Genomic DNA, 16,279 nt, shown 5'->3' with positions numbered 1-16,279 from the left:
CCTGCAATTTGCTTAAAAGGAAAGGACATAAGGAAGGGAGGAAGAAAGGAAGGAAGGGAAGGAGGGACTGACAGGCTGGAGGGAGTAAGATGTGGCCAGAAGGCACAGATCAAAAGGACAATGAGACAATTAAATACCTTTTGGGGGAATATCTTGGCAATATAAACGGTTTTGGTTAAATAAAAAAAAAGGAGAGCTGGTGGGACAAAGGAGGAAGCAATAGAGGTTGTGCATATTCTGCTTTTTTGTGGTGTGTGTGTGTGTGTGTGTGTGTGTTTGTGTTGGGAGGGTGAGTGTTTAGGGAAAAAAGTCATCATTAGCTGAGGAGCTGAAGCAACAGACTGGAGCAAAGCCGCAAATGGAGACGCAGAGACACTTATACACACAGTCGGTTACGCTTAAACACACACATTAACACAGGTATGTGCAGTGCAGGACACACTGACAGAGACAGACACATAAACACTCCCATCACTATGACCTAATAAGTCCAGACAGTGGAGGCTGGCTCAGTGAACTGATACGATCATGGGGTGCAGATGTATGCCAAAGCAGTTCCGAGCAGCACATTTCAATTAGAGCAGAGGTCGAGAACGAGCCAGAAGGAGGTCCGCTAACTAGTCATAGTAAGAAAAATACTTCAGAGAAATATAAGACACATAGAAGACAACAGTTCATCACTGTAATCTGTTTTGCTAGACCTAATAAATTCAATTAGAGAAAACAGGGAAATACTGTGTACCATGAGTAAATTACAATCAGCTCAATAATTAATGCCAGAAAAACTTATCTTTGTGTGTGTAATTAAGGCCTATATCACGGGAACAGTTACATACACCTCAAGGAAAGGGACTAACACTGAAGTAAATTAATTGCAATTACAAACACTGTTGCAAAGGTCAGTTTTAATAAGATGAATGGTAATTAGAAGCATTTCTCAGCTATAGAAGAGGTCTGGTACATGAGAACCTTTCAAGACACAACCAAACAAACCTCCTCATCACCCTTTGCTTCAATTGCAGGTACAGTAAAGGACAATAACTTGGCCTAGCCAATATTAGCCTATCAAATATATAAAAGTGTATATTTCTGGTGAAAAGTAACAACATACCGCAGCACAGAAAAGCCAGAAATATATGGGAAGTACTGCGAAATAGAGAAGCACTGATATGATCAGCTGGATCGATATCAGCCCAGACATAGTGGCATAGCAATGCCTAATAATAATGTCTTACTGATCCCAATGAGTTACATGCAATGAGGTAGTTGTACAGATTTTATTTGGGAAATTATTAGAAAAATCTATTGTACATTAGGTATTGAAAATGGGTCCTGGGAGAGAAAGAGTCAGTGAAACCTTACAAAAGAGTATCACCATTATCATTTATCAGCAAGTAAGCACTGACAGGTTTATGTTTCAGCTGGTAAGTGATCATAAGGATCCCAAGTGATGATGTTCTTTTGGCCTACACGTCACTTTTTAAACTATACTTATCCAGAGCAATAGCTTCAAAAGGAATGATGGCCAAACGTGAAAATAAAATGTACGTAAACAGTAAGAACTGTATTTCCATTTAGGAATGTCTTTTTTATTTGTTTTCTAACTTTATATTTCTCTAGATTTAAAAATAAATAAATTATATAAAACATAAAAATAGTTGTAAACAGTCACAGCTTTGCTTTAAGTCAGTTTCAAATTTTAATATGGGGTCTCCATTTTAATGTAAGTACATACATGAAACGCAATGGGGTCACTTTGGGCAGATATCGATCCAGTTGATCATATCAGTGCTTCTCTATTTCGCAGTACTTCAAACATATTTCTGGCTTGTCTGTACTTTATATATATATATATATATATATATATATATTTCATACAAAGTGTGAAAATGAAACAGATGTAAACAAAAGTTAAGTCCTCTCAGTCTTTTAACAGACTCATTGCTTTAAGGACTTCCCAAGTAGACACAAACACACACATCTAAAAACAAACTGTCACATTCCCAAGTGACCAGCTTAACATTGAAAAATAATTTGTGCATGCTTGACTGTGTTTTTGTGTCTGCATATGTGATCATCTCAGCGAATATCTCTGCATTTCACATCAATTATAAAAATCTCTCTGCACACATAAAACCATAAAGCCATTTCCTGTTCCCTGGGGGAATGATGCCATTTTTGATCCATGACTCCTTGACAACAGAGCCTGACCCATATGGGTTTCATAAATACCAGAACTGATATTAGGACATAATGAAAAATGACTGTGGACTGTGGATGGCGTGAGGAATGTAATTGTCTATAGAACAGTCTCTTTATGTTAGAGGGCTGAAAGTAGAGACCTGTTTGATTGATTAATTATGGTTTAGTCAATTAAATAAAAATTGAATATTTCTGTGTAACGTACAGCACCACTGTTAAACAGAATTTTCTATAATTTAGAAAAAACAAAAAAAACAAAAACAAATGATGTTTCCATGTTGCGCCATTTTTGTAAGAAAAACTTTACAATCAGAGTTCACAAAGGGAACTTCCATTTCCCTTGTGCGATTAATATTTCATTGTGCATTTATTACAGAGCCTAGGGGCTGATAACAACAGCAGAGAGATATATAAAACCAATATAAAACCAATTTCATATTAAAGCTAATTTGACTGATAACAGCTGTGTTCTGCATCACAGTGCCAAGATGTGCACCAGGGCTTAATATTTTTTCCTCTTAACAACTGAATCTATTAAACAAATTTTACAAGGGTTCTAAATTCTTCAAGTGAGCCCAGTTTGACTTTGATGAAAGATTAGTAATCAAGCAGCATGATTTGTAGGCAAATGATTTTACATCATAAAAAATTTAACATTTTTCCAATTCAACCTTGTGGGGAAATGTAAGTGAACTCGCTGACCTGTTGATCACCTCCCTTGTTAAAGCTGAACAAGCTACATCAAAGCCAGCTACGTGCTCAAAGATAGATGAACAGATTAGCTAGCTGGGCTAGAGCCGATTCCCGGATAATTCTCTGCCGAGAACTAAGCAACTAAATGAACCGAGATTGATTACGCTCATTCTGTCCACCCTCGTCTCCCCTTTCACCACCTGCTGATACAGTGAGCCCAAGTCTCGCCTCACTTCAGATTCTTGTTAATCTTTGCCAATATTAAGAAGTAGTGAGTAGTAGATATTGGTTCATATGAAGAGAAAATGTTAAAATACATTCTGCCGCTAAGGGTAGTGGAACCCTGGTTAGCTTGAATAATGGGCAGGACTTCAGCTCCCATTAATGTTTGAGTGTTTCATTCCCATAAGGATCTTTCTATTAAGAGAAATGTGTGTGTGTGTGTGTGTGTGTGTGTGTGTGTGTGTGTGTGTGTGTGTGTGTGTGTGTGTGTGAGAGAGACAGCTAAAGTTGCAATACTTAACATTAAGTGTTGTTTAGCTACTCTTTAACAACAACAACAACAACTGATACTACAAAAGAGATATTCAGACTAAATATGATGTGATGACATTGATCAGCAGTTGAAATAGATTACACGATAATCATTGTTTAGTTATCATTGACTGTCTCCCATCCCATTAGATTCTATTTGTGGCAGTGGGGAGAGTGGGGGGTCTGTTTGATCTAAAGTAGCGTAGTGTTTTGCACAAGCCCAGTCCCAGCACTCGCTCACTCTCTCATTGCGTGACGGACAGGGCCAGTATGGCTCTACAATGAAGCAACGGCGAAAAGAGATCTTTTATGTTATTATGAGAAGTGTGGGGATACGTCGCTTTTTCCTTTTTCACCACAGTAAGAAAAAAAATCCATATCATCCCAGCCGAACAGCTATGACCTAACCAAAAAAAAGGAGGGGAACAACAACACTTTCACACACTGCGCTTCATACGTGCAGCTCTGTAAAACCTCAGCAGTGAGCACATTGCAAAAAAAGGTTTTGCTTAAAAACCTTCAATGATCTCAAGGATCCTACTTTCATGAAAAGGAAGAATAGACACCAGGAGGCCTTCGACACATGAAAGTAATACAAACATAGCGAAGTGAAGGGATGCTCTCACATTCACACTTCACTGTCCTGTTAATTTAACACCTTTAAAATTAACACAAGGGGACATTTTCAGCCATTACATTTTTTTCTGTTTCACAAGATTTAAATCACTGCTGAAAACTTTCCTGACACAAAAAGGAAATTGTCAGTGAAACAATTTTGCAGTGTGTATAGGTCAAATTCTGAGACATACACACTGTAGATCACTACATATGATCCTGGCATTTGGTAAACGATAGAAAATTGACACTACTGTGTGGTCTCAACAGTGCAGTTCAAAGTGTACTTTGAACTTTCCAACAAAATTTCAGGTCATACACTTAAAATCGTTTTCACAGAGTGCTACACTTCAAAATGTTCAACTCTTGAATGGTGGTCACAGACAGAAACAGACAGAAAATCTAGTTATTTCTAATCTGTGAGACTGGAGAGACAGAGAAGGTAAAAGAGAAAGAGGGAGAGGGAAAGAGGAAGGCAGTGGTGAGTCAGACTGTAAACACTTGGTTGGGGTGAAGTTATCCAGCTGCCATGAAAACTGATCCAATAGCTGGCGAGTTCAAGCCGACTGTCTTGTCACACACACTTATACACTCACACACAACTAACACCACTCTCCCTATAAAAACACATAGACACACAGCTGTACACTTGTAATGATGCACTTTTAACTGCACACAAGTATGTATACATCAGCACAAACAGACACCAAGTATAAAACCACAGAAGCCAAGGTTGATGGGACTGTGTATTTAGGGTGAGTGAAGAGGCGACAAGCCAGGGGGTTACTGGATCAAGGCAAAATATGCACACGTGTAAAGCTACAGATCAATCTGCAACACCTCTAACTGAAGCAGCCGGGGATCTTCCACCACACATGTACAAACACACACTTACAGGCATGCACTTATACCAGCTCAAGGAACAATGTCCACCCTGCCTGCTCGGGCTGCGTCCCACCTTAAGCAACTGCACATTTGTACTTAATTCAACAGAATGAAAGAATTAATGAGCAGTATCACTAAGTTTAACTGCCCACATTGTCTCTACACAAAAAACAGAGAGCCAACAGCCCAGCTCCAGCACAGCCCACAGTCTTTAAGTAAACAAATCCCAAATAAGGTGTAATGGTTTTAAGATTAACCATGCTTAGTGTCCAAGGCCACTAAACATTTTCTGCAGGTAGGAGCTTAAGTAGAATAAGATACAACATACTAAAAATTTGTCAATCCGTCATTTCGATTTGAAAATGTCCTCCAAAGTAAAGTTAAGCAAGCGTCTTATGGCCTCTTTCCTTGGGCCAAGTTCAGGGCTCAAATTCATCAGTACCAGTTGGGTTCATTTGGAACATGTCTGGAAGACACAGGTCTCAGTTTTAGGCCCGTGCAGAACTCTACTCTGAAGTGGATACATTTGATAACAGTGGCATTGTGTTGTACAGAAGGGGAAATCTTTAAAAATGCCATGCAGGGTTAATAAGAGTGCAGGTTTTCATTCCAATTGATCATCTCTGCAGGTGAGCTCTTTGGTTAGAATAACTTTTCGGCTCCTCGCAGCGCATAGCTGGCCACCAGTAATGTGCATTAAGGTGAGCAGACAGGGATGGGCACTAACATATAGCTGCAGGATTAAAGGAATATCACTTCTTGGGAAAAACACTTATTCTTTTTTCCGAGAGTTGGATGAGAAGACTGATACGACTTTCTGGTCTCGTGTATGGTAAATATGAAGCTGTATCAGCAGCTGGTGGATTTTTACACTTTTTTACAGATTAAACAAATGAAAAATAGCATGTTAATTAGTGAGCTTTAGAGGTGCTATTAGCTTACAGACATGAAAGAAAGCAAAGACACCTTTCCCAATATGTCAAACAATTTTTTCGAACTTTTTGTCACCTCCAACTCGCTCTGATCACTCCTCATTTCATCATGCAATAAGGGCTTTATGGTTTGTGCTGCCAGATGAGTTGATGAGCATATTAATAGAGATTTTATCACATGTATCATTACAGCAGCCAAGGAATTTACTGGTAGCCTCAGTTAAGGGGACAGCAGTAATGAACTGTGATCGAGTTACTGTTTTATTTACACGTTAACTGTGTTTGCAAGACATTCCTGAACGCTGATCAGTTTCAAGCTCAAACGTAAAGCTAATGAACTGAAAGTTCCTGCTCTTGCCTTGGAGCGCTCAGAGCCTCCCACTGCTTCACCTATGCTGGAAGGTTCGATCTTAACATAGTCCTTAATAAAATTCATGACGATATTATCTGGAAAAATAACTTAAGAGAAAATCCTCCCTACCGATCTTGCTTTCACCCGAGGTCCTCAGCAGAACTCTTTGAAGATGAATGTAAATTCCTCTCAATACATTCTCCATCTTAATTCAAAGAGCTAATATTGAGACACCCAGACGTTACTACATTATGTTGTCAAACTCTGCTGAAATAAGTCCTTGAAATGAAATGAGTGGTACTTCACTAAAGAGGAAAAGATATAGATTCAAAATAAAGTGGGAGGGTGAAAGTGTTGATTGAAAGGAAGAGACTGACAGAGATCATGTCAGAGAAGGAATGACAGCGAGTGAGAGAGAGATAATGGAGAGTAAGGCAAGACAGAGAGGGAAGAAAGGAAAGAAACAAACAGGAAGTGGTGCCATTGCTAGCACCAATATAAGTTTAAGCAAAAATTCAACTTTGTCTTCAACAGCCTCTAATGTTCATGATGCTGGATTCTCATCAAACTCCACCCACCTCTGCACATCAGAGCTCAACACCCAACGCCACCGCAGCGGCCTAATTAGTGGAGTACTGTGGCTGCTGGTCCGATGAGGACCTGTGTTTCATCAGGCTCTCATTTGCTCTGAAATGGCATTAACCTTTTGGACAGGCTGGTGCTTTGATTTCTCAGCTGTTTACAGCTCCCAGCTACTTTCTAAAAGCGTTATGTTTCAGGTGCTTGGCTGGCTGCACGGACTAAATATAGGCACTATGTAAGATTTCCCTGGAAAGGGACACACTCTAGGGGCAGAGGGCCTGTTCAGTGTGTGTGTGTGTGTGTGTGTGTGTGTGTGTGTGTGTGTGTGTGTGTGTGTGTGTGTGTGTGTGTGTGTCTTCTTGTTTTTCGAGACTTATGAGGACCAAATGTACTCAGAAGGTGAGGAGGATAGGGAAAACACTTAATTTACAGTTAGATTTTTATGGTAGGATTAAACTACTATAATTAAAATGTGTCCGAAAAAAGGGAAAAAAAGGTGTGTAGTGGTTAAGATTAAAATTATTGTCTGTGAATTACTGTATGTGCAAAAACTATAGTGTATCTTTATGGTAGATTAAATGTTATGCACCCATGATTTGTACAAAGACTTTAAAAACAGATTTTAACTCAACACCACACTGCCACTCAAATGAACACTTTAGAACCACTTGAAGTTATATCTAGCGCTGACTCGTTATCCTAGTCCTCTATTCCTCAAATCACCTCAGTCAGTTTTGCAACCGCTTCTACTAGCCAGCTAGCCGATTTTTTAGTATTTAACACTGCAGAATCCATCACCCCTGACAAGAGATTAATCCTTTAAAATTCAAGTGATATGGACAGACAGTCACACAAGAAAGTTTGATTACCTTCAGTGAAAGGCAAGATACGATATGACACTAAAAACCATTGCCACTCCACTGCTCACTATACTAACTCTCTGTTAGCCTTGGTGCCTTCACTGTTATGTAGCCTCCTAGTGTCTCTACTATACACAAGTCATATCTATAAATGAATAAGAAAAATCCCTAAGCCTGTAGCGAAGTCAATCAAGTCAATTGTATTTATGTATGTATTATTATGTATTTTTAGGCTAGCCCAATATCACAAGTTTAACATGAGGACCTTAACAATCTGTACACCGTACGACACCCTCTTATCCTTCAAAAAGCCTTTAAGAAATGGGAAGCAACTGGACCACAGTTTACCGATTTTCCGTTAACATTATACTGTATCATTTAATGCTAATATTGAAATTCAGGTTCAATTCGATTCGAGTCAATTCAAAGAGGAATTGGATATTTTCTTTTTTTCTTTAAAGTCATAACTACCATTGCTGTGCTGAAAATCAAACAACAGTAATAACAGTATCTAAAAAAATATATTTTACAGAAATGTTTAAAAAATCCTGTACTGAGTAAGTTGGAAAATTTGGAGTCAAAGGCAAATGTATCCACCAGCCTGACCCCTACAGTATTTCTACAGTATGTTTAATTATTACAGTGTTACAGTCATGCTCCAGGCCACCCACACTGTAGACACCATTGCCGCTGTACTTTCCATATAACTATAAACATACATTTGTGAAGACAGATATAACATGGCTGTACATTTAAAGTTTAGTTTAGAAGTTCATTTGAGCAAACCTGCTTTGGTGTGTATGTGTGCGTGTTCTTATACATCCATCTTTGTGAGGACCAAGGCCACAGGACATTTTGTCACTTCCTTACTTCTTTAAAGTGCTGTTTAAGAGCCAAGACTTGGTTTTAGGGTTTGGGTTAGAATTAGGTTATGGTTAGGGTAGGGTAGGGTAATTCATTGTGTTGGTAAAGGTTCGATGCTAGGGAATACATTATGTTCATGAAGGTCCTCACAGGTATTGGAGTACAAGAATGTGTGAGTATGTCTGTATGCTTGGTTAAGTGCAAGATTTACCTGTGCCTTTGTTGCGGTCCACAAAGCAGTACTTCAGTTCATATTCTTTCAGAATTTCATGGACTTCCTATAGAGAGACAGAATGAGAGAGAGATGTGATTTTAGCCAAAAGAAGAAACAAGTGCTCAAATACTTCAAATGTAAAATATACAAGTCTAAACTATCAACTTGAGGCCTGCAACCAACAATAATTTCAATTTATCAACTAATCTAACATTTGTTTTATCAAATAAATTCATTATTGTCAATCTTGCCAAAATTGACAAAACTGCTTGAAGTTACCAAAGTGATGACATAATCACCTATCTAAAAGTGATACATTTTTTTCTTTCTCAATAATTATTTACGGTGTCAGGTAATTTGCAGTGAACCAAGTACTATGTTACTCAGTTAAAAAATCTGCAGTTGCACCATGCAAAATGCAATTAGATTTGGCCAGTAAATAAACTCTGTAGTGTCCGACTTCATCTCAGGACACTACTATTCAACTGCTTTCAATAACACACTGAGAATTCAAATAATCACTATGACAACTTGAATTAAGATAAATATAATAAAATGGACTCATAACACTGATCAAACCTTATTTTTGACACCTGAGCAAACTCTTTTCCTTCACAATGAACTCTTTGATGGGAAACTCCCCCAATCGCAGTAATTTGTCTCTAATGGGTAATAACGTTTAAAAAAAAAAAAAAATTGTATTGTATTTTCAAAGATGAAAGGTGTCTCCTGTCAAGCTTATAATCACAGCAGCCCACTACACAGCACTCTAATCCACATGGACACACACAGCTTCATATGAAAGAAAGAAATCTGATTTTTTTTTTTTTTTTTAAGAAGTGTGGTTTCCACTCTCCTGAAGAAATGGTTTTGTTCTTGCAGTGACAGCCTATGATGAAGTGAGACAAGAAAGGGAGCAAAGAGAGAGATGCAATAGCACAGCAAGAGAAGCTCAGACCCTGCCTGAATGTGTTATGAACTCCACTGCTCACTATACTAAATATGTTAGCCTTGGTGCCTTCATGATGGCTTTCACTGTTATGTAGCCTCACAGAGGTTCTGCTGCACACAAGTCAATGACAGCACAAACTGCTCAGAGCATGGCATCAAATATTTTTTTTTATATATGCTCCTGTGATATGAGCAACCTTGTAGATCCAGTCACTGTCAAACCTGTCCAAGAACACAACAGCTCCAGATCGAACACAGGAACACAGTGTAGGTGGAAAGGCTGAAGAGTGAGCAAAAGAAAAAAAAAAAAAAAAAAAGAAGAAACAATCACCACCCACAGTGCTAAAACAACCTGCGAGCCTCAGTCTAAACTCTGACAGTGGAAAGATCACTTCAACATAGAGCAATTACTGTTAAGTGCCAGCAGAGACACAATGTAATGGCCACTGCATGATGCACATCATACAGGACTTTCAAACTGGTTTATCCTCTGTTGTACAGTGAATTCTCCACGATCTAAGTATACTGTGGTGAGATTCTCTCCCTTCTTGTCACACTGGGCCTCATGCAAGAACCACCATATGAATAGACTGGTTCTTGTGTGGAACGTACGAGTTGTTTAACAGAATTGGCATTCACCAATTTTCTTGTGTTAAGAGATTTCTCTCGGGTACAAATAAAACATCCAGATCTGGTTTACAAGTCATGTCATTGTTCACAAGGGGAAAAAAAAAAAAACACTAATTTGACCTGAAGTCATAATTCCTTAGTCTGTATGAATTTTGACACCACTTTAAATAACCAAAACTAATTAAAATAAAACATCTGAGACCATTACAATAACCACATCATCATCATCATGGCTTGCCATTTTACCCAGAGGTTTTAGATTATGATTTTTATTAATGTTTTGGCACAGAATCTTAAACATTACAGTATTTAGGAGAATTCTCTCACTCCAGCAGCTGCTTCAGGGTCTTTATGCAGTCCACTGTGCAGCATCATCCTCTGTTGCACCTGACAGTGTAACATTGCTCTAATTTGAAGCTCTGTAGATTATAATATTATCTTGTCTAATATCTCAGAGAATAGCTCTGAGACTGTCATACCCCCATGACCACCTCTCATATTAGTCATGGACCGCTTTGCCTTAGAAATACATTTATTTCGTGTGTAACCTCCTCATCTTCAATCATTCCCTCTTTATTTCTGTCACAGTACAGCGCTGGTGTGATCGTATGTTTCAGGGTCCCTAATATCCCTATTGACTCGGCTAAAGGTGTTATCTTTTTGTTTGACGATATCTGACAGCAGGATTTGAAGCTGTGCAGTGTCAAATTATTCTTTTTAATCTCTGGAAAACATTTTTTATGAATTAAACCTCTCCACACACAGAGTAGAACTGGTAGCCTTATTTAGCATTTTTTAGTGGTGTCCTTTATGCTAGTGATCACATCTCACAAACATGCACCTCCTCATAAGAGAGTTTGATGAATCCAACTTAGAACACTCATATGAGCAAACCTCGCAGGAAAAAAAGGATAAGAATATAAAAATGTTCTTGTGGCCCATAGTCTTTTCCACTTCCTCCACCCTGTCTCTCATTAAGTTACTATTCAATCTATCAAAATGCAGTGAAGAAAGCGGTGGGTTGGAGCAAATAAATAGGCTTGAATCGTAAAAAACAGTCTTTACAGAAATGTTTAGTATTTGGGAGGAAGCGTCTGCTTGCCGCCAGCTAATGTTGCCCAAATTCAGTGTTTTTATCCACTGCTAGCTAATGCTGGCCATGTTTTATGCTTCCATTCAAAGATGAAAACAAAGAAATGAACTCTGCATTATTGTAATTCACCAGCTTGTGGTCATGCAACGGTCAATTTTTACATTAGAGAGCAAGCTGGGTTGACATTTCCAGGACGTCATGTGGACAGATACTTCACAGAAAACATTTCCATTCCCATTTATCACATCAACTTTACGAAGAAGAAAAAAAAAAAAAAAATCTGCCTCAACATTTCAGGTGTTCTTATATGTACATTTTCTCTCTTTCCTCTAACCACCCATCCAGCCCACTCAGGTACACAGTGAGCAGGCATGTTCCCTATCGGTGAAGGCCATGTGAGGCAGCCCACACAGAAGGGTCAACTCGCTCGCCCTTAAAAATCAGCGCAGAGTGAGCTGTAATAGCAAAGAGGGAAACAGAGAGAGTGAGAGAGATTTTAGTTTTGGATCTGTGCTTCATGTTTATCTCTTCCATGATCCATCTGTCCTGCTACAGAAGGAAAAGGCATGAATGGAGGAATTAGTCTGACGAGGTGAAGAGAAACCGCTTGAAACGAAAACCACGCAAAATGCATCGTTATTTGTATATAGCCGACACCCCAACCTGAACAGGTGAAAAATCTACCAGTGCAGTAAGTACAGCCTAGCTGACATTGGATTCTCGAAGCAGATGCAAATATTAATGTTTAGGAGTTTTACAAAATGCTGATGTCAGAAAGTAGTGAAAACTGCCCTTTATAACAGCCCACAGTCCAAGGTGATATATATTTTCCTTATCCGTCTTATTTACCAACATCTAATCCTCATATCCGAGTAGCTGGAACCAGACACTGTTTTCTGTCAATTGCTTAATCTTTTCATTGACTATTTGCAGCACATTTTGACATAAACTTTACCAAACAATCATGATACAAATTCCCTTGGATTTGTTTCTGTTGTTTGGGGTTTTTGTGACCAAGAACTACAATGAGGAAGAGATTTTATAGTAAAAATAAACTTGGTGTTGTGTCATGAACAAACTAAGTAATGACTGTTTCTGCAGTAACCTAATACCGGCCAACATGTTGGCCTGGCTGGTAAGAACATTTCAACCAATTTCAAAACAGAAATCAATTTCCTCAAAATAATGTGAGGTTTCTGCTCTAGAATCAAAAAATATGGAAAAAAAAAAAAAATTTCCAAGTAAACAAAGCTTTAAGGGTTTTACCAGACTTTGTCTTTAAAATGCCAATGCACACTCGTACCATTATAAAACAGGACTGTAGACAACAATAAGGTAAATACTCTAAGAATAAAATAAGTTTAAAACATCTTGGATCAAAGCAGGCCTGTAAAAATATGATCATTTAGGCAAAGTGATTTAAGCCGACTGCTTCTTCTTTAATATCTGCTTATCCCTGTTTCAGCATTTGAATGTTTCATTACTCCTAATATTCTGTTTCTACTGCATCAAATTATTTTCTTTTTTTCCCCTAATCCCTTTTCTTTTTCTGGCCACACTACATGTTTCTAGGGGGGAAAAGCTGAGCTCTTGTATTAGCTAGAATTCTGACTTAAAAGTAATAGACTAAAAGAAAACCTTATTCTCTAAATTAAGGAAGAGGGAATACAAACGACAATAGAAATATTTTCAGAAAATGGAAATCAAGTGAGGTGGTAGTGAGCACTGGACAGTATGCAGACACTGACACTGACCAAGCACATTACTTGTTGACATTCAGACAAGGTTAAATCATACCTCTGTCATTCTCTCCAGTGCTGGTTTATTGTGTGGCCCTGTGCTGCTCTGTGCTTGAGCTGAAAGTTTGTCTCTCACAGCTCTGGCACATTACAAGACATTTAAAGACTATTTTTAGTCTTTGGAGTCCAAACAGTTCTGCCTCTCGTCTCAGCAACACAATTTACCAGTTGAGCAAACCATGCTGCTCTTTTAAAAAAAAAAATAAAAAAAGATATTCCAGTTTGTTTCACCCTATTTCCTTTTACATTTCATGATTTACTGCCGTCTTAATAGTTGCTATGATGGTTTACATCCATTATATTCCATCATGGTCTTCTATGGTGTTCCATTTTGTTTCATTGAGATTCCTAATACACTATTTCAAAAGCTTTCTAATTAACACTGCTGTAATAGCTTTCAAACCAGCCACGGGTTCAGTAAAGAGACAGTAAGGCAAACCAGCCTACAGCTTTAAATTCAAGGAGAGCAACACACATACTCTACTAAAACTAAACACACTTACTGCAAATCATAACACCTTGATTTTTCAATTTGAGTCAACATAAAGCTACACTTTTTAACCACCACTCTAACCACTGCATAAGTAGATACAGTTAACGTCATTCCACATTTAAAAAAAACTCACCTGTCCTGCCCTACCACAAGTCTTCAAGACTAACAGTGATTAGATAGAGAACCTGGACCACATGTGGTCAGACGCAGCAGGGCAACCTGCTATAGTTTTTCATTGTTCAAGGCCATTCTACACTATGCTCCTCTATATCAATATGTTGTATAGTATAACTGAGCATTTGATTTTGATCCTATACTGTTCACTCTGCTAGTTTCAACATTTCAAGAAGGTGACATTTCCAGCAAGTCCAGTCAGTACCCCAGCACCAGCCTTATCCCCAGGGCCAGTGTCAGTGCGTGCATGTGTGGATGCACACATATGAAGGCTGGGCTTGATAAGGAATGTGATAGCAGCCTTGTCCAACACTTGGTTTGACTACATAAAGCCCATAGCCATAGTGTAGGTTCATGAAGGAACGTGAATTCACTTGCACCACCCAAATCATCAGCTTCACACCTGTTCAGGTAACGAAACACTGAGCACGCAGCTCTGGACTTGCAAAACACTACTGCTACTGCCAACTTTTATTCACTGACCAATGACTGCAATGTATGCCAAAACCAACACCCACCACCGCACCTTCACCTTATTATGCCACTTAATTTTGAGCTACTGCAGGCATATTTATATCATTGTACTGTCTGTACAGATTTGAACTGGAATTAAAGTTCCGTGAAGATTCATGTGAATGTCTTTGCGGCTTGATGCAGAAAAGGGAATTACAAGTAACCATAGGTTGTGCAGGCTAGCAGAGGAGCCAACTCACACACCTCCCAAATCTCAACAAGGCATCGTGCTGCCTGGTGCATTAAACCAGCTGCTTGGTTTCTTTTGCAAGTAGGGTTTGTAACTGAAAAGCAAAAAACAAAAGTCCATACGAGTATAAAAGAAATAGCCAAGCAAACATCTCTGGGAAACATCTGTGCACAGTCACTTACAAGCTGCCCAGAGAAGCTGTTCCAGCCCAACCAAATACACCCTGGTAGCATCAAGACCTGCATCACTGCAAAGAAACACGCATTGCTGCATCAAAGATACACCATTGCTCTATTGCCCAGCACTGGAACAAGTAAATGACTCTGAAAAGCAGCCATTTTATCACTTTTGTATCTGCAATGTGCTATGAGTCAGACAACAACACTATACTATTTTCAAGACAGTAGTTTGGGTAAATGGTTAAAGAGGCTGTCCTTCAAACAGATGACCCTGTATGAGGTTTCATTGTCCTTAAACAACACACTGAATCCTTACCAGCACTTATGTATCCAACTATTTCAAACATCCCAAGAGGCAGAACCAAAGAATTTCCCATCGCATATTCTAAGTGTCATAAGTGTTAAGATAGATTACTTTCATTTCAATGCAGTGGCAAATCTCATCCTTGTTGCCTTTCATTTGTTCTGGGCTTTGACCCCTTCAATCTTTAATACTGACAGCCTTTACCATTTACCACTAAAGGTATTTCTAATTCTTCCTGTTGCACTTTGTAAGTCGCTCTGAAGAGGATCATATTTTATACAGTGGGAAGTGCACAAGGTAATGCAAATGTGATGTGAGAAAGCCAAACCACAATGTTTTTTTTTCTCTTACTTACACACACACACACACACACACACACACACACACACACACACACACACACACACACACACACACCTCTTTTGTTCTGCAGTCACAAATGAGATGGCTTACAAACACAAAGAGTCACTGGGGGAAAGTGAAAGAGTGGTCTATCATTTCAACTTTGTGCATGTGTGAGTGAGAGAGAAAGTGAGAGAGAGAGGTAGAGGGATATGGTAGGATTGGGGGACAAACGCACTCTGCATGGCCTCTTTACTGGCAGTAACCGTGTCCTTGACCTACTGATAGAGTGATATATGCTACAGAGAGAGAACAGAGGATGAAGCCGAGGTCTGCCAGAAAGCAGAACACTCCTCCAACACTCATCTCTATGTGGTTTGAAATTATTAGCATTACAATAACCACATCATTATCACTCACATTTATAGAGCTGCTATAATAGCTCTGAATTCATACCAGTGATTTAGTGGTTTTATGAGCAGTGTAACCTGATGTAGTCTATCAGCAAAGGAGAGCTAATATCTTATATGTAGATACAAGACAAAACCTGGATTTTTATATTGGATGATGATACATTATTTATATAAACAAAATGTCTATCTCTTAAAGAAAATTAAGGAATCATTTTTCTACGTCCATTTCCATTTCACTATTCAGGGCTCAAAAACACTTTAATGGAAAAAATCTAATGTTGTTCATATTAAAAAGGCATGAATGGCATCTATCAAACAGTGTAAAATGTTCTTGTTCCCTCATGCTTTCAACAAATCTATAACAGCTAGCAATCAGTTACACAGAGACAGAGACATAGAGTCTATATGGGCGGGTGGGTGCTTGAGTGTGTGTGGGTGAGTGTGGGTGGGTGAGTGTGGGTGGGT

The 16,279-nt window shown here is 38.7% G+C and overlaps 1 protein-coding gene across 1 annotated transcript in view; it reads right to left on the bottom strand.

Moving 5' to 3' along the window:
• Positions 1-16,279, bottom strand: part of raver2 (ribonucleoprotein, PTB-binding 2) — an 87,818-nt gene that overhangs the window by 61,786 nt on the left and 9,753 nt on the right. Inside the window, exon 2 of the mRNA XM_023394575.2 lies at positions 8,731-8,797. Coding sequence (XP_023250343.2) covers positions 8,731-8,797 — 67 coding nt within the window. The remainder of the gene's footprint in view (positions 1-8,730; positions 8,798-16,279) is intronic.

This window comes from Seriola lalandi, unplaced genomic scaffold, assembly GCF_002814215.2.
Source record: "Seriola lalandi dorsalis isolate HSWRI2012SDOR001 ecotype SW California unplaced genomic scaffold, Sedor1 jcf7180002054949, whole genome shotgun sequence".
In the NCBI taxonomy this organism is placed as follows: Eukaryota; Metazoa; Chordata; class Actinopteri; order Carangiformes; family Carangidae; genus Seriola; species Seriola lalandi.
The sequence above is the reverse complement of the archived record's forward strand: the minus strand, read 5'-3'. Positions and strand labels throughout refer to the sequence as shown.